Source organism: Scyliorhinus canicula, chromosome 1 (assembly GCF_902713615.1).
Source record: "Scyliorhinus canicula chromosome 1, sScyCan1.1, whole genome shotgun sequence".
In the NCBI taxonomy this organism is placed as follows: domain Eukaryota; kingdom Metazoa; phylum Chordata; class Chondrichthyes; order Carcharhiniformes; family Scyliorhinidae; genus Scyliorhinus; species Scyliorhinus canicula.
In genome coordinates, this window is record NC_052146.1 from 183,275,320 (window position 1) to 183,293,313 (window position 17,994).

The 17,994-nt window shown below is 51.9% G+C and overlaps 1 protein-coding gene across 1 annotated transcript; it reads right to left on the reverse strand.

Moving 5' to 3' along the window:
- Positions 1-976: 976 nt before the first annotated feature.
- Positions 977-17,652, reverse strand: si:busm1-57f23.1 (uncharacterized protein LOC368621 homolog). Its single transcript, XM_038803937.1, has 3 exons — positions 17,403-17,652; positions 3,782-3,898; positions 977-1,195 (listed from the first exon to the last, which is right to left on the reverse strand). The coding sequence occupies exons 1-3, from the start codon at positions 17,610-17,612 to the stop codon at positions 1,100-1,102; spliced, it is 423 nt and encodes a 140-aa protein (XP_038659865.1). The 5' UTR covers positions 17,613-17,652; the 3' UTR covers positions 977-1,099.
- Positions 17,653-17,994: the final 342 nt, after the last annotated feature.

The following is a 17,994-nucleotide window of genomic DNA, read 5'->3' on the forward strand; positions in this document are numbered from 1 at the left end:
AGACAGGATGGCACCAGAGTAACGAATATCGAAACCACCCCCCAACACCGAGGAAGGCCCTCGCATTGGAGGATTTCGAAGGTAACCGTTTGGAAACGCTCCAATCGGTACCGAAAGGTAGAGCCCGCCTAGAAGGGGGCAAGGACATTAGAGAGGGGTATAAAGGCAAATTCCCCACATAGCCCGGTCTGTTAAACCCGTGCTCCGGCTCTGACTGACATCTTGCATCCTGACTCCAGCCGTTGAGCACCAGCCGCCGAAACCGTAAGTTCAACGCTCGCTACGCGATCCAAGCCCACTAGACCCCCAGTACCAGAACGCTTGCTGAAGGCTGCAGTACAAGACCAGGACGAAGGCCTCGTTCTCTGACCTTGCCTGTTCCTGTTAGATAAGTATTCTGATCACTTAAGTTTAGTTATAGCTTAGTCTCTTAGTGTGTGCATGAGTATTTATTATAACTGTATAATAAATATTGATCGTTTGAACCTTACTAATCGGTGTATCGTCTTTATTACTTTGAACTTGACCTTGGAATACTTGTGACGGTGTCTATACGGCACCTGGCGACTCCAGAGCTGAATAAATACATAGAACAGAGCCTAGTAGTGTTAAGCACACGTCGAATACGGAGGCGTGTTAATACACTCCAATAAACGCGTTTTACAACCACAGTAAAACGTGCAACATCTGTGACGTGGATGGGAACCATTAGAAGTCTCCAATATAAATCCGGGTTTTGGCTGCTCCCTGGTGCAGGGTAATTGCCCTTCGGAAGATTAAATCTCCGGGGCAATTCCCGTGCAATCCTTCTGTGGGATCTTTGGGGGGAATCCCCTAGTGCATCTTCTGGGGTATCTAGGTATGCTCCTCAGAGATAGGAATCTATGGTCCCTTTCCAAAACAGGTGATCTGAAATGGCCGTTTCATAACAATCCATGGATAGTCGCAATAAGAAACCAACAAACAACTGCAATCGTTATGGTGCGTAGATAAATTTATTGTTTAATCTGAAGGTTTCTGACAGCTCAGCCCCCTTGCCAGCTGTGAAATTAGTCACATTTCTGGAGTTGTGTCAAAGTGTGACAAGGAACATACGTGTTCACTCCTGTCTGCTGAGTGGTTTGCAGTTGCTTTGCAGAAGGTATTTTTCATCACGCCAAAAAGTACTCAACACTTCAAAATGGCAAAGAATTTTCTGAAATGAAAAACAAAGAAAAGAATTTTCCAATTTTCACTGGGTTTCAGATGATTTCATTGGAACCAGCTGGACTGGTTGCCACATTTCCCTTTCACCTCTTCCCCTAGAATGGATGCAATTTTTTTCCCCCTCTCTGACCTGGGAATCTATCTGATCGGCTCCTGGTCTCCCAGAAATCCCAGTTTCTGCTGCACTTTGCAGGGAGTAAATGCTGGAGCGGGGAGCAGCCCAGAGGAATTTGCTCGCCTCTCCCAACGCTCCTAAGTCACAGAGGTCCTGAGCATATCAAAGGCCCTTCGGCCCATCGCCCCTGCACCGGTCTGCTCCTTGTGAATTGTAGCTGAGACACTTTGCCAGTCTCAGTCCAGCACTTAGAGCAGCTTTCATTTGATCTGATTCTGATTGTGTGTACTGAAACCATTTGCACTAAGTGAGGAGATAGGTGGTTAATGGAGCAGTGTCGGAGCTTTACTCTCTAACTGGCCAGCACGTTTGATAAAAATCAGCTGGATACTGACACCGGGCTATCCTCGGGTGTCGTGAAGGTACTGGTCATTTTGTTTCATGTAATAGACCAGGGGTGGGCAAACTATGGCCCGCGGGCCGCATGCGGCCCGCCAAAGGTTTTTATGCGGCCCACCAAGATCAAGTCATAAAAAATTTTTTTTTTTAATTTAAAAAAAAAATTTTTTTTAAATATTTTTTAATTTTAAGGTTAATGGGGGGGCTGTTGGGTTACTGGTATAGGGTGGATACGTTGACTTGAGTAGGGTGATCATTGCTCGGCACAACATGTGTTTCATGTGAAGTTTCTACTTTAAAATATTAATTAATAAAAATTAATTGCTTTTTTTTTCTTTAAAAACCTTTTATTTTGGCTATTTTAAATATTAATTATTTTACTTAATATACTATGCGGCCCTTTAAAATTGTGAATTTCTGAATGTGGCCCTTGCACGGAAAAGTTTGCCCACCCCTGTAATAGACAGAGAAAGGCCTACGGTCAGCATGAACATTTCTCCCAATTAAAATGAAGGCAAATGTTCAGGAAAAGCTTTGCAGTTCTGTGCTCCTAGCTGACAGCTTCACACAGTCGGAGCATTTGTCAGGACTACAGACTCATAGGGCAGTCCTTTTTATTTAACTCTGTGGACTGCAAATTGGCCGCAGCGCCCTCCAAGGTATTTTGCACTCTCTTCTTGCAAAACTGTGCCTTTCTAATGCTGATTCTTACGACTCTGGCTGCTACCCCTTGTATATTTGTGCAGCTGGAATAGCTGTGGTACCAATATGAGGTTTTGTCTTTTTCTCTACTCAATGCGGTAGCCAGAGTTCAGTTGATTTTTGACAATGAGTCAGAAGGCTATGGGCTCCAGTCCCGCACATGAGACTTGAGCAATATTTCAGTCTTCTTCCTGAGGGAACTTTGGAAATAAAAACAGTTTAAAAATTAAAATGTCAGAAATATTCAGCAGGTAAAGCAGCATCTGTGGAGAGAGAAACAAAGTTAGGCCTGTGGCCTTTCACCAGTACAGGCAAAGATTAGAAATGCAAAAGGTTTGAAGCAACAGAAGGGGCCGGGGGTAGGTGGGATGGCGGGGGGGGGGGGGTGCGTGGCAAAGTGAGGCGGTGGGGATGAGGGTGCAGAGGACAATAGAGAAGGTCAGTGGAAGACAGGAGAGATTAAATGACAGGCTAAAGGCTGTGGTATTGGAACGAATAAAGATATGAAAGCTGCGTCTCAATATTTCGGCCTCCTGGATGCTGCTTGACCTGCTGAGCGCTCCTAGAATTTTCTGGAGGTTTTTTCACATTTCCAGCATCTGCAATATTCTGTCTGGGTAGGAGTCCTGGAGGTGCCGCCTTTCAGAGTGAGATGTATAAACTGAGGCCTTGTCGTTCGGTGAATGTAAAACATTCCGTGTCCCGACAGAACAGCCTGGGTTTTCCCACTGTCCTGGCCAATAGTTATTCCTCAGTCATTAATCAGCTGTAAAATGCTCGGCGACATCCCGATGCTGTGGACGACGGCTTTCAAATACAAACCTTTCTTTTTGCAATGTCTTCTCACACTTCAACAAACAATCGAGAAAATACATGTAATAAGGTATCACTCACTTAATCTTTTATTTCACTTAACTTTAAATTCACTCTGCTTCTTTCTGTTACATTTTCTGCACTTCCCTTCTTCTTCCTGTCTGTGCTCCATTGTTTATGTTTGTTGTCTACGTCCTTTCTTTGTCAGCTCACTCGTACCCCACTTGATCACATTTCCCTTTCCGATTCTTTTAACAATCTTCTCTTCTCATGGATATTGCCTGCCCACGTCTCACATTAAGGATCATCACGGTACAGCACGCTGTTCGATTCTGACTTCCCCAGTGATGATACCATGTATTTGCTGTTTTCCCCTCTTCACTGTTCCCCACAATTTCTTCATGTGTTTTGTGTGGAAAGAAGACCGTAGTCTCAGGTATATGGGAAAAGTCTTTGCTGGTTCCATCTTTTCATCCAGATCTACACCCCAAACTCACACAATACCTCAGTTAGCGATCCATTGTCCCCAGATAGAGTCTCACTTACCTTAGCGGGTCCTGCTACCTCGGTGCTGGAGCAAGATGTCAAATTTTCATCAGCTCCCTTCCTGCACTGCGTCCTTCCCAGTTTGGCATCCAGGATGTACAATAATCCACCAAGATCCTAGCAAATTACAGGTAGAAACAATCATTTATTCAGCGGTAATCACTTAACTGTAGTCTGTGAATTGCATTGGCTACCCTCAGCCGATGAATGCCCTTTCATATAAAATTCTGGCTGTAGCTGTTAAGCAGGGTAAGAACATGTCAGCCATTGGAGAAGCAGTCATTCCCAGTTACCATAAATAAATATCAAGGGGGCATAATTTAAGGTAAGGGGTAGGAGGTTTAGAAGGGATTTGAGGAAAGGTTTTTCACCAGAGGGTGGTGGGACTCTGGAACTCAGTGCTTGAAAGGTGGTAGAGGCAGGAATCCTCACAACATTTAAGAAACATTTAGATGAGCACTCAAAACATCAAGGACGCGATTCTCCGCTCCCCACGCGGGCAGGGAGAATCGCGAGAGGGCCAGGCGACTCATTTCCCCTGGCGCCCCCCGCGATCCTCCCCCCCCCCCCCCCCCCCTCCCCCGCTTGGAAGAATCGCCGCTCACCGTTTTTCATGGCGACCGGCGATTCTCCGACCCGGATGGGCCGAGCGGCCTGCCGTTCGCGACCGTTTCACGACGGCGGCAACCACACCTGGTCGCTGCCGTCGTGAACATGGGTGCCAAAGGCCCGTTTGAAGCATGTGGGGGGCGGAGAGGGGAGTGAGCACCACGGCCGTGCTCGGGAGGGGACTGGCCCGCGATCGGTGCCCACCGATCGTCGGGCCGGCGTCTCAAAGCGACGCACTCTTTCCCCTCTGCCGCCTCGCAAGATCAATCCGCCACGTCTTGCAGGGCAGCGGAGGGGAAGACGGCAACCACGCATGCGCGGGTTTGAGCCGTCAGCCGTCGTAACGTCAGCCGCGCATGCGCGGGTTGGAGCCGGCCAACCTGCGCATGCACGGCTGACGTCACATAGGCGCCGCCATCGCGTCATTCTCGGCGCGCTGCCTTGACGCAAGCGTCAAGGCACGGTGGCCGAAATAATGGAGCACCGCTCCTAGCCCCGGGTGGGGGTGAATACGGTGAGAGGAGCGGCCTCCGAGGCCGTCGTGAACTCTTCACGATTTTTCGCGGGAGCGGAGAATTCCGCCCCAAGTGTTGACGCCGGCGTAAACACAGGAGTGTTGCACGCCGGCGTAAACGGGCCTCTTGGCCCAGCGATTCAGTGGGCTACAGGGGCCAGCACAATGACAGAGTGCTGCGCGCGCTCCGGCGCTGATACGCGGCCCTGCACTGCCGGCACAGGTCCATGCACGCGCATGGTGTTCATGTCGGCGCATGCGTGTGGTGGCCCTTTCTGCACTGCACAACATGGCGGAGCCACACAGCAGGCCCGCGCAGAAGGAAGTAGGCCCCCTCCAGATCGCGTGCGCCCGCCGATCGGTAGCACCCAATTGCAGGTCTGGCCGTCACGCAGGCTCCTCCCCCCCGGAGTCTGATCCTCCCCCCCCCCCCCCCCCCAACAGGACGACCACCACGGCCTTGGGTCCGAGCTCCCGTCGGGTGGTACCAGATTGGAACCAGGCCGGCAGAATTCAGCGGGAACTCGCTGGTCGACAGCGGAGAATCGCCGCAGAGGCTGTTTTGAATGGCCCCCGACCGGCGCTGCTTCAACTGCGCACGTGTGCGATTGGCGCCGATTCTCCGGTCGCTGGAGAATCACGTCCCGGCGTCGGAGTGGCATGGCGGGAATCTCCGGCGTGACCGACGATTCTCCGACCCAGCGCGGTCTCGGAGGATCCCGGCCCATAACATACAAGGTCACAGATCAAGTGGAGGAAAATGGGATTAGAATAAATAGGTGCGTGATGGGCCAGGATGAACACAATGGTCCGAAGGGCCTTTCTGTGCTGTATAAACTAAATACCTCTATGACTCTGAGTGTGTTAACACAGGTTTCTGGTCCAGGTTCACATACATTGAAAACAGGCTATGGGAACAGGCACTCGCTGTGATAACAGGAAGCATTTTAATAAGAGCACCAGCTTTTGAAGACAATGGAAGAGTAAAGATAGCCATGACTCGTATCATAAGAACGCACCTGTGACAGCTGCAAACCCGGCAGAGCTGAGGTTTCTCAATGCATCCAAGGTGTTGACATTCTGTCAGAAGGTCAGACATGTGCACCATCCCCTTAATCTACACAAATCTACATCTGATGACTGCAACGTGCGTTTCAGTCACAAGCAGACACACGCAAGCGGGCTGTCCCTCCCTAATCCACAAGGATGGTTGTGTCGGAGGAGGGGGGAACTGTGTTGAAGGGGTTGCGAGAGAAGCCACCACATGGGTCTTTTCACTGAGTGGTTCACTTGGGTTAATTTCATTGGTGATTCTGTACTTTGTGATTTATTAGTAACACTGGAGGCTTTGAGCCATAATCCCTGGTGTGTGAGTGTCCATTCTTTATTGGGAAAAGTGGGGAAGGATGGGCTCACTGAGGCTGATGGCGGAATGTGTTCCACACGTGCAGGAACTATTCAAGGCTTTACGTTGAATGAAAGTTTTCTCACAATGGGAGACGTCCTGCTGGGTGAGCAGAGCTCAAGTGAAATGTGCCTGAATCTATTATGCCCTGTATGTCATCCCAATAGGAGTTTAGGCTGCTGACTTCTACCCGGCCTCCCCCTGCTCAGTGTGGGCAATGTTCTGCTCTCCACCTTCTTCCCCCTCTTCCGCCACCATTTCCACCTCCTCTGATGAGTTGCATTGATCTAACATCTCATCACGTAGACTCCTCACGAGGTGTGGGGCGGGGGGGGGGGGGCATGTAATGGAAGCGTTGCAATGCCCGAGAACCTTACAGGAGTGCCCTACAGAACTCAAAATAACCGGTCCAGGCACCAGAACCACAGAAGCCCGGTGGTCTCATTAGTTGTATTCCTTGTAAGCAGATGGCTTCAACTGTGAGGTCGCATAAGGGGGTGAATTGCTGACTCTTCAAGAATGCTAGAATCCATACACGGAGTTTGGATGGTGCATTAAGTACCGTGGAGCCCTGGACTGCTGGAGGATGAAGGTGTATTGGCAATTGCCAGGATAACAAATGCATAAAGCTTTTATGTGATTGCGGATCACCTGAACACGGAGAGAGTGGAAGCCCTTCTTACTGATGAATCTCATTGGCCATTCACTCAGCACCTTGAAGGCCACAATCATTGATGTCTTGTACCTGTGGGAATCCAGCAATGGAGGTGAATCCCACTTTGGGCCTGTGAGGCCCCATTTATTTGAAATGTATGTACTGCTCAGCTCTCACAAATCTGGCAGCAGTGACCTAGCAGATGCAATGGTCTGCTGATGTTTGCAGGACGCTACCTATCACAGCAGCTGATTCTTGGGACAAGCCACAACAGAAGTTGCTCGAGTCTTCCGGTGCCGGCTATGGTGTGAATGATCGCCCACAGTTGTTGGTTTTGGCACTTTTTACCCATTAGCGGGGTAGTTTCGGCAGAAACGTGGAGCGGAAGGTGTAGGAGAAGAGGTTCTCCCCTGGATTGGCATGTTTACGGGCTATCAGACCTGGCGGAAGACAGTGAAAGACCTGGCTACGGAGTTGGACGAGTCCTGTGGCGCTGCACCAATTGTGAGAATGGCTGAGGGGGAAGGATCGTCATTGGTGGGAAAGCCTCAGGTGGAGCAATTGATAAGTATCAGCAAGGAGCAATTTCACCAGCAGAGGAAGGAGATGCACAGTGACTGGTCAAAGACATTTGAGGGGACAGTGGCATCTCTGCGAGGGTCGTTGGATCGGAGAAAGAAGTGCCTCGAGGCGTAAGGTGCAGCGATATGCGAGGTGGAGAAGGTGGTGTCCAACCAGAGTGATCAGATTGTGTCCTTGGAGACAGAGGTGGGATCCTGGGGGATCTGTGTAAGTTGCTGCAGGTGAAGGTAGAGCAGCAGGAGAACGGGTCCAGGTGGCAGAACTTGGGGATTGTGGGTCTGCCTGAGGGTGTGAAAGGAATGAGCACCACAAAGTACATTTTCGAGGATGCTGGTGGGGTTGATGGAGGAGAAGGTGCTGGACAAGGCCCCAGAGGTGAAAAGGGCCCACAGGTCCTTGAGGCAGAAGCCCGAGAGCAGGGGAGCCGCTGTGGGAGGTGATTGTGTGGAGGCACATGTTTGTGGACAAGGAGAAGATCCTGAGGTGGGCCAGGGCGATGCAAGTCTATGAATGGGAGGGTAATTGAATCTGGATTTATGAGGAAAATGGTGTGGAGCTGGCGAAGAGGAGTGCAGGATTCAACAAGGTCAAGGCTGTGTTGTACAGACGGAAGATTCATTTTGGGGTGTTACCCCAACATTCGCCGGCCGGGAGTATTATTTTGAAATGCCAGGGGAGGTGAACGGCTTTATGAGGGACCATAAGTTGGAGGAGAACTGAGGGGTGGAGTGGGATGGAGGGGATAAGCCGGCAAAAGTTGGGTTTACGGTGGTTTGTGTTGCCAAAGAGGGGGGGGGAATGTGACGTGGCAAGATGGGAGGTTAAGCGTGGTCATGGGCAGAGAGGGGGACCATCTTAGATTGGCTGTGTTCAGGGCGGGCTTAAGTGAGACAGAACTGGTAGGGGTGACGGTTGAAGGGAGAGTGGAATAGAGGAGTAAGCCTCCGGTAAGAGTCATGACGTGGAACGTCCAGGGGCTGAATGGACCTGTCAAGAGTTCCCTGGGTTTTGCACACCTGAGGGGTTTGAGAGTGGAGGTGACTTTTCTACAGGAGACACCTTTCCAGGTGAAGGATCAGATTAGGCTGAAGAAGGGATGGATGGGGCAAGTATTTCACTCAGGGTTCGATTTGAAGTCGAAGGGGTGGCCATTTTGTTGAACAAGAGGACGGGATTTGTGGGGGCGAGGGGAATGGGGCATTTGGTGGGGGTAGAGGTATGTGACAATGAGCGGGTGCTGGGACGGCGACGGTGATGTTAGTCAACGAATTTGCGCCGAACTGGGACGATGTGGGGTTTGTAAAGGGATCAGTGGGTGCGACCCTGGACTTGGATACGCACCAACTGATTATGGGCAGAGATTTCAACTGTGTAATGGAGTTGAAGGTGGAAAGGTCGAGCCTCAAGTCGATGGGAAGTTCAAGAATGACAAAGGAGCTGGGAGGGTTTATGGAGCCCATGGGGATTGTGTATCTGTGAGGGCTCAGGAACCCAGGAGGGAGGGAGGGAGGGAGTACTCCTTCTTCTTGCACGTGTATAAGGTGTATTCTAGAATCAATTTCTTTGTGGCGAGTCGGGCGGTGTTGATGAGGGTGGTGGGGATGGAGTATGTGGGAATTGTGATTTCGGATGTTGGAGGTTAGGCTTAGTTCAGGGCAGGGTGAAGGTTGGATTCAGATCCTTTGGTGGACAAGGCGTTTTGTGAAAAGGTGAGACTGACAATTGGGAATTATGTGGAGTGCAATCAGAAAGGGAAGGTGTCGGCGGCCACGTTTTTGGAAGCATTGAAGGCGGTGGTTCGAGAGGACATTATTTCATTCAAGGCTCACAGGGATAGAAGGAGGAGGGAGGAGCCCTGGTGGCTGCTGGACGAGATAGTTGAGGTGGATGGGAGATATTCGGGGAGGCCCGCACAAAGGAGTTGCTGGTGGCGAGGAAAGGCTGCAGGGTCAGTTTGATAGGTCGACGATGGGCAAAGCGATGGGACAGCTGTGGATGGCAAGGGGGGTGCAGTATGAGTACAGAGAGAAGGCGAGCCACATGTTGGCCCACCAGCTGCGGCAGCAGGCGGCGTCTAGGGAAATTTTAAGGGTGCAGGCAGAGAATGGGGAGGTGGTGTTGGAGCCGGGGAGGATAAACGAGGTGTTCAGGGGGTCTTATGAGAGGTTGTATAAGGCCGAGCTGGGTGTAGGAGAGGGGGATATGGGACGATTCTTGGATGAGTTGGAGTTCCCAGAGTTGGAGGAAGAGAAGAGGCAGGCATTGGAGGAGCCGCTGGGTCTGAAGGAGGTGATAGATATTATCAGGGGAATGCAGGCGGGGGAAGGCCCTGGGGCCAGACGGATATCCGGCGGAATCTTATGAGGTTTTTGTAACAGAGCTGGTCCCTCACCAGTTGGGGCTGTTTAGTGAGGTGGTGGACAGGGGGAGTTGCCAGCGACGCTGTCACAGACATCGATAACATTGATCCCAAAGAAGGGAAGGAACTTCTGGAGTGTGGGTCGTGTATGCCTATGCCTTTGTCAAATACGGACATGAAAGTATTGGCGAAGGTGTTGGCGAAGATGGAGGGGTATGTTCTAGGGGTGGTCTCCGAGGATCAAATGGGTTTTGTGAAGGGTAGGCAGTAATCCAGTAACATCAGGAGGCTGTTGAATGTAGTTATGACTCCGTCAGGGGGGCAGGCACCGGAGGTTATTTAATCTATGGATGCAGAGAAGACCTTTGACCCGGTAGAGTGGAAGTAACTGTTCTAAATTCTGGGAAGGTTTGGGTTTGGGCCGATGTTTGTGGCATGGGTGCATCTTTTGTGTGCATCCTTGGTGGTAAGTGTGAACGAGATGAGTTCACTAGGCTTTGGGTTGCACAAGGGAATGAGGCTGGGGTGCCTGCTGTTGCCATTATTATTTGCGCTGACGATTGAACTCTTAACGTTGATCCTTCAGGGGTCTGCTGAGTGGCAAGGGATTGTGAGGAGGGGTAGGGAGCACCAGATGTCATTGTATGCAGACGACCTATTGTCGTTTGTGTCAGACCCACTGGAGAGTATGGGTAGAATCATGGGCCTGTTAGAGAGCTTTGGGGCCTTCTCCAGGTATAAGCTGAAAGTTGGGAAGAGCTAGGTGTTTCCGGTGAATGCGGTGGGCCGGGGGGCCAATTCAGGAGCACTACCATTAAAGGTAGCTAGAGAGAGATTTAGGTATTTGGGGATCAGGTGACACGCGAGTAGGCCACGATGCACAGATGGAATTTGACAGTTAGTGGAGGAGGGCAAGAGGGATTTTAAGAGGTGGGACACTTTGCACTTGAGCTTGGCAGGGCGAATGCAGCTGGTAAAGATGAATGTGCTGCCTAGTTTCCTGGTTGTCTTTCAAAAACTCCCGCTCTTTCTCCCCAGGGCCTTCTTCCGGACTGTGGGGGCACTGATCTTGGAGTTGATATGGGTGGGGAAGATGCCGAGGGTGAAGAGGGTTCTCCTGCAGAGGCAGAAAGGGGGTGTGGCTCTCCCGAACCTGCTGCACTATTACTGGGCGGTGAATGTGGAGAAGGTGAGGCGATGGTTTGGGGGGGGTTTCTTTCAGAGGGTGGCTGTTAGGCGTGAGAAGTGTGGGCAGGGTCCAGTGAACCATGCGCACACATGTTGATTTGATTTGATTTAGTGTCACATGTACCAAAGTGCAGTGAAAAGCATTTTTCTGTGGCCGAGGTAACGTACACAGTACGTACATAGTAGACGCAAGAATAATCAACAGAGAACATTGACAAATGGTACATCGACAAAACAGTGGTTGGTTACAGTGTGGAATGAAGGGCCAAACAAAGAAAATGTTCTGGGGCTGTGAGAAGCTGGAGAGCTACTGGGAGGCGGTGTTTAGAACGCGATCCAAGATAGTGGGGGTGGAGGTGAGGTCGGACCCTAAGGTGGGGAATTTTGGAATCTCGGGAGTGCCGGAGCTTCTAGAGTGGAAGGGGGCCGAGGGGTTTGTCTCCTGAACAGGCACCTTGTGGCCCACGTAGAAAGGACACACCCCTGTTGGGGCCTGTGTGATTGGCCCTGGTGATCCACAACCCCAACTTAGCTGCACTCAAGGCCTGCTGTGGGGCCTGCTGCAGTCCCAGCAGTGACCACCACTCCACATGGAGCAGCTGAGACCGACAGTCTGCCTGTCCTCTGATAGGCCAGCAGTTCTTAGTGGTAGAATAGGGGAGTTGGGGGAGTCAGGGGATGGGAGCTATTTTTATTTCTTCCAGATTTATCAGGCTTATCCCCTCCTCCTCATCAATTAAATTGCTGAGGTTGCTAAGCCACCAGGTCAGGACTCCAAGATCCTCAGGTGCTTGGCCACCTGAAGTCACCCCCCTCTCAACACAGATTTAAACCCATTGTCCTGAAGGATTTCCGCCACTGCTCGCCGATGTGCATTCTCGCTGTGCTGCAAGCTGCCAGCGCTGCTCAAAGTATCGAACCGTCTTGCCTCATAAAGCCCAACTTCACCCTCAAGAACATCATTACATCACAGGCCACGATGTGACCATGGCAACTGGACATTGCTAACACTGGCTGCTTGTGAACCACCACTTTCCTGATCAATCTGTTTGATAACAAAACAATAACAACTCATTGTGGTGAATGTATAAATACTGTTAATTCACCAATATACTTTATTACGTTATACTATGTTATTAACCCTGTGGGCTCCATCTATGGGCCATTGTGTGGCTTCACCCACAGGGGGCGATGTTGGAGCATGTACGGGCTCTGCCCATGGCTCCGCCCTTTAGAGGAAGTATAAGAGCAGCAGACCTGCGGGACCGCCTTCAGTATTGTACCAGTCGCAGGCAGGCAAAGTTGTAAGTTGATTAAAACCACTGTTTACTTCGACACTGTTTACTTCGACACGAGTCTTCGAGTGAATTGATGGTCGCCTCAATTTAATCAACTTAAAGAACTACTATGGGGTCAGCCCTCAAACCTGACAGACTGGAGCTCGATCCACAGGCCGTGGAGACGAAAGACATTTTTTCACATTGGCTTCGGTGTTTTAAGGCCTACCTGGCCGCATCGTCGATGCCATCCGTCACAGATGAACAGAAATTGAGTCTCCTCCACTCACAGGTGAGCCATCGCATTTCTGCCCAGTTCGACAAAGCCACCTCCTATACAGAGGCCCTCACAATACTCGAACGCATCTACGTGCGGCATGTGAACGAGGTCTACGCGCGACATATCTTCACCACTCACCGCCAGCGCCCCGGGGAGTCGCTGGATGACTATCTGCGCGACCTCAAAGCCCTCGCGTGCAACTGTAACTATCAGGCCGTTACGGCCACTCAGCACATGGAGCTCACCGTCCGAGACGTTTATGTTGCGGGGGTCAGATTGAACTATGTGAGGCAGCGCATGCTCTTAAAAGGGGCCCAGGACCTGGATGACACGGTAAAATCGGCAACCTCGCTGGAGGTCGCTTTTCAGAGTCTCACTGCGTTCCCGGCCGACCACGCGACTCCCTCGTGGGCCCCCGACCAGAGACTACCCCAGACCTGCGCTGCGCGGGCACCCGCTCATCATGGGGGGGCTACCTTGCTATTTTTGCGGCCAGTCTCAACACCCCCGGCAACACTGCCCGGCCCACAACGCAAACTGCAGCAGCTGCGGGCGAAAAGGACACTTCGCCAAGGTCTGCCTGGCCAAGCCTAAGCACTCGAACTCACAGACCCGATCCACCGACTCTCAGCCCTGCAGACCCCATAATGTGGCAGTGTGTCTGCCGACTCCAACTCCGTACAACACATGTGACTCACGGGGGCCCCCATCTTGGCCACCCTCCCCCACGCAGCCGGCCACGTGTGATCCATGGGGGCCGCCATCTTGGATGCCACCTTCCTCACTGCCCGCCACGCTCGATCAACAGGGGCCGCCATCTTGGCCACCATCTGCTACGCCACTCGTCGCGTACGACCTGCGCGGACAGTAATCGCGGGTCCGTCCCAGCACCGTTGATCACTCCGCCGATTACCCTCAACTCAGTACAGTCGCCTTGGACCAGTCGCGACCCAAGCACCTCAGGAGCTCCATGATGGCCGTCCGGGTTAACGGGTATGAGACACCTTGCCTGTTCGACTCTGGGAGCACCGAGAGTTTTATTCACCAGGATCTGGTAAGCGCCGCTCGCTCCCGATATTCCCGACGCAACAAACAATCTCCCTCGCCTCTGGGTCGCACTCAATACAAATCCAAGGGCGCACTACTGCAACCTTCGCGATACAGGGCGCCGAGTATACTAATTTTCAATTGTATGTGTTCCCAGACCTCTGCGCCCCTCTCCTTTTAGGACTCGACTTTCAGTGCAATCTCAGGAGCCTAACTCTTAGTTTTGGCGGACCCCTGCCCCCGCTCACCATATGCAGCCTCGCAACCCTAAAGGTCAACCCTCCTCTCCTCTTCGCTAACCTCACCGCGGACTGCAAGCCAGTAGCCACGCGAAGCAGGAGGTATAGTCTGCAGGACAGGATGTTTATTAGGTCCGAGGTCCAGCGTCTCTTGTGGGAAGGAGTCATAAAAGCCAGCAATAGCTCCCGGAGAGCTCAGGTGGTGGTCGACAAGACCGGGGAAAAGTTCCGGATGGTGGTTGATTACAGCCAGACCATTAACCGGTTTACGCAACTTGATGCGTACCCTCTTCCCCGGATTGCAGACATGGCGAATCAGATCGCGCACTACCGCGTGTTCTCCACGGTGGATCTGAAGTCTGCATACCACCAGCTCCCAATCCGCCCGGAGGATTGCCACTACACGGCGTTTGAGGCAGATGGTCGCCTTTTTCATTTCCTCCGGGTCACCTTTGGTGTCACGAACGGGGTTTCGGTGTTCCAACGAGTGATGGACTGAATGGTGGACCAATATGGGCTGTGGGCTACATTTCCATACTTGGACAACGTCACCATCTGCGGCCATGATCAGCAGGACCACGACGTCCACCGATTTCTCCAAACCGCCCAAAAACTTAACCTCACTTATAACAAGGAGAAATGCGTTTTCCGCACAACCAGGCTAGCCATCCTCGGCTGTGTCGTGGAAAATGGTGTCCTAGGGCCCGACCCTGACCGTATGAGCCCCCTCTTACAACTCCCCCTCCCTCACTGTCCCAAGGCCCTCAAGAGCTGCCTTGGATTTTTTTCCTATTATGCCCAGTGGATCCCCCAGTCTGCGAACAAAGCCCGCCCACTATTTAAGGCCTTCAACTGCATCAAGGCGGACATCGCCAAAGCCGCCATGCGTGCAGTGGACGAGTCTATCCCCTTCCAGGTGGAGAGCGATGCATCAGAGGTCGCTCTCACTGCCACCCTTAACCAAGCAGGCAAGCCGGTAGCGTTCTTTTCACACACCCTCACCACCTCTGAACTTCGACACTCCTCGGTCGAAAAAGAAGCCCAAGCCATCGTGGAAGCCGTGCGGCACTGGAGGCACTATCTCGCTGGTAGGAGGTTTACACTCATCACCGACCAACGATCGGTTGTCTTCATGTTTGATAATACGCAGCGGGGCAAGATCAAGAATGATAAGATCTTGAGGTGGAGGATTGAACTCTCCACCTATAATTACGATATATTATATCGTCCTGGGAAGCTCAACGAGCCCCCAGATGCCCTGACCCGCGGCATATGGACCAGCGCGCAAGATGACCGACTATGGGCTATCCACGACGACCTCTGCCACCCGGGGGTCTCCCGGCTCGCCTATTACATCAAGGCCCGCAACCTGCCCTTCTCCACCGAGGAGGTCAGAGCTGTAACCAGGGACTGCCAAATCTGTGCGGAGTGTAAACCACACTTCTATTGACCAGATAAGGCCCAACTGGTAAAGGCATCCCGGCCCTTTGAATGCCTCAGTATTGATTTCAAAGGGCCCCTCCCTTCAAATAATCACAATACCTATTTTCTCAACATTATAGATGAGTTCTCCCATTTCCCGTTTGCCATCCCATGCCCCGATAGAACCACCCCCGCTGCTATTAGAGCCCTGCACAGTGTCTTCACCATGTGGTTTCCCAATTATGTCCACAGTGACAGGGGCTCGTCATTCATGAGTGACGAGCTGCGTCAGTACCTGCTCAGTAAGGGCATCGCCTCGAGCAGGACTACCAGTTATAAACCCAGGGGAAACGGGGAGTGGAGAGGGAGAACGCGACGGTCTGGAAGACCATCCTACTGACCCTACGGTCCAGGAATCTCCCGGTTTCCCACTGGCAGGAGATCCTCCCCGATGCGCTCCACGCTATTAGGTCCCTCCCTTGCACGGCCACAAACCAGACTCCTCATGACCGCTTGTTTGTCTTCCCTAGGGGAACCACCACAGGGGCCTCGCTTCTGTCCTGGCTGATGACACCGGGTCCTATCCTCCTTCGGACCCATAAGACTGACCCCCTGGTAGAGAGGGTCCAGCTCCTGCACTCAAACCCACACTATGCAGGCGTCGAACACCCCGATGGCCGGCAGGATACCGTCTCCCTCCAAGTCCTGGCGCCCGCAGGCTCCTCCACCACTACCACTACTGTACCCCCCACACTATACCCCGCCCAACCTCCCATGTCCAGCGCCCCCACACCTATTTGGTTCCAGTGCTCCCTTCTACCCGGCACACCAGTCCGCAGGAATGAGGCTCCGGAAGAGCCGCCCCCGGAGTCCACCCCTGGGCCCACACTGCACCCACTTCCACAGCCACCCGAAACGGCTGCGACACCAGTGGTTCAGCGGTCGCACCGTACGATCCGGGCGCCGGACCGACTGAATTTGTGAACCCGACACCCCCGCCAGACTTAATTTTTTTTACAGGGGGTGAATGTGGTGAATGTATAAGTACTATTAATTCAACAGTATACTGTATTATGTTATACTATGTCATTAACCCTGTGGGCTCCATCTATGGGCCATTATGTGGCTTCACCCACAGGGTGATATGTTGGGGCATGTACGGGCTCCGCCCATGGCTCCGCCCCTTATAGGAAGTATAAGAGCAGCTTACCTGCGGGACCGCCTTCAGTATTGTACCAGTCGCAGGCAGGCAAAGTTGTAAGTTGATTAAAACCACTGGTTACTTCGACACGAGTCTTCGAGTGAATTGATGGTCGCATCACTCATATTTATCCGAAGGCAGTAAAAGGCACCCCCCACCCCACCCCTCCCCGTAACCCGGTAGCTGCAGTAGGCCGTTTTAAGTCCCCACTGATTTTTGGCGGGACAGTAATATCCCACCAGGCAGAAGCGGGTTTAGGAGTGGGGAGTAGGGAGGGTGGTGTGGAATCCTGGCCCAGGAGTGGAAAGGTGGAGCGGTTTCAAGCACATATCCCAGAGTTTAGGAACTCGGCAGCTGAAGGGGCCAAGGTTGGTGCGACAAAAAAAATCAGAGATGAAAAGGCCAGAATCAGAGGGCCGCATATATTCCAGGTAGTAGAGAGAGATAAGTGAGGGTGCAAGGCCATGGAGGGATTTAAAAATATGAGAACAGATAAAACACATGGAAGAACGCACTGCAAATATTTTAGATAATTCTCCTTACAACATCCTATTTGCGCAACCGGAGCAGACCCAACTTTCTAACTGGGTGAGGGGTCCGGAGAGGGGAGCGATCATAATGACATGAGGGACACCACCCATGTGAAGCCATGGGTGGCACCCCACACTCCTCCCCCCCCCCCCCCCCACCCACCCCCGCCGTCCTACTGACAGGGTCAGAGTGGCATCCAGGTGACCTTTCAAGACGTGATCAGCAGGGGCATTACCTCATGACTTTCACTTCCCCCGTTGCGCACACATTTCACCTCAGCGTTTAACAGGCTCTGAATCCTGGTCTCGTTACCTCTACTCGTGCTGACACAACCCGAGTGACTTTGAAAAGATGATCATCCTTTGAGAACGTGTTGAATGATTCCACTGCAAAATCTAGTGAGTTCTGGACTTCCTTGTCATGGGGATTAATGGGTTTAGATCCTAGTCCCTGGTTAATGATGGAGACTGAAATGAAAACGATGCGGATAAGGGCACAGCGACACTGCCAGTCAATCCCCATGGTTCACAAAGCATAAGGGAGTGACTCAGCAGAGAGAACAGCAGCTCTTTATTTGATTATTTGCTCACTGGATAGGTTGAGCGTGTCAGCCTACTTTGCATTAATAACAATTATATCACGCTGCTGGTTTGTACAGTGCTGGAAAAATGGGCGTATTCTGAACATGATATGGTGCTGGCTGTTTGTCAAGGTGACTAGTTAAAATGTAGGCCAGATCGAGCACCTTAGTTCCTTTTTGAATATACTCATAACTGAGTTATCAACTGTCAGTTTAAAACCACTTCTAGCTTCTGCATAACTCTTGACCTCCCCAGGGGGTCCCCCCAACTCCCGGAAGCCCAATGAGATTCTCCACAGTCACTCCCTCCCCCCCCCTCACAGG

Coding starts and splice junctions, on each gene's coding strand:
- si:busm1-57f23.1 (XM_038803937.1), bottom strand. CDS start 17,612: ATGGGGATTGACTGGCAGTGTCGCTGTGCCCTTATCCGCATCGTTTTC. Junction 3,899..17,402: donor TTGTGTCAGCACGAGTAGAG/GTAACGAGACCA, acceptor GTAATTTGCTAG/GATCTTGGTGGATTATTGTA. Junction 1,196..3,781: donor AGGTAGCAGGACCCGCTAAG/GTAAGTGAGACT, acceptor TTTTCATTTCAG/AAAATTCTTTGCCATTTTGA.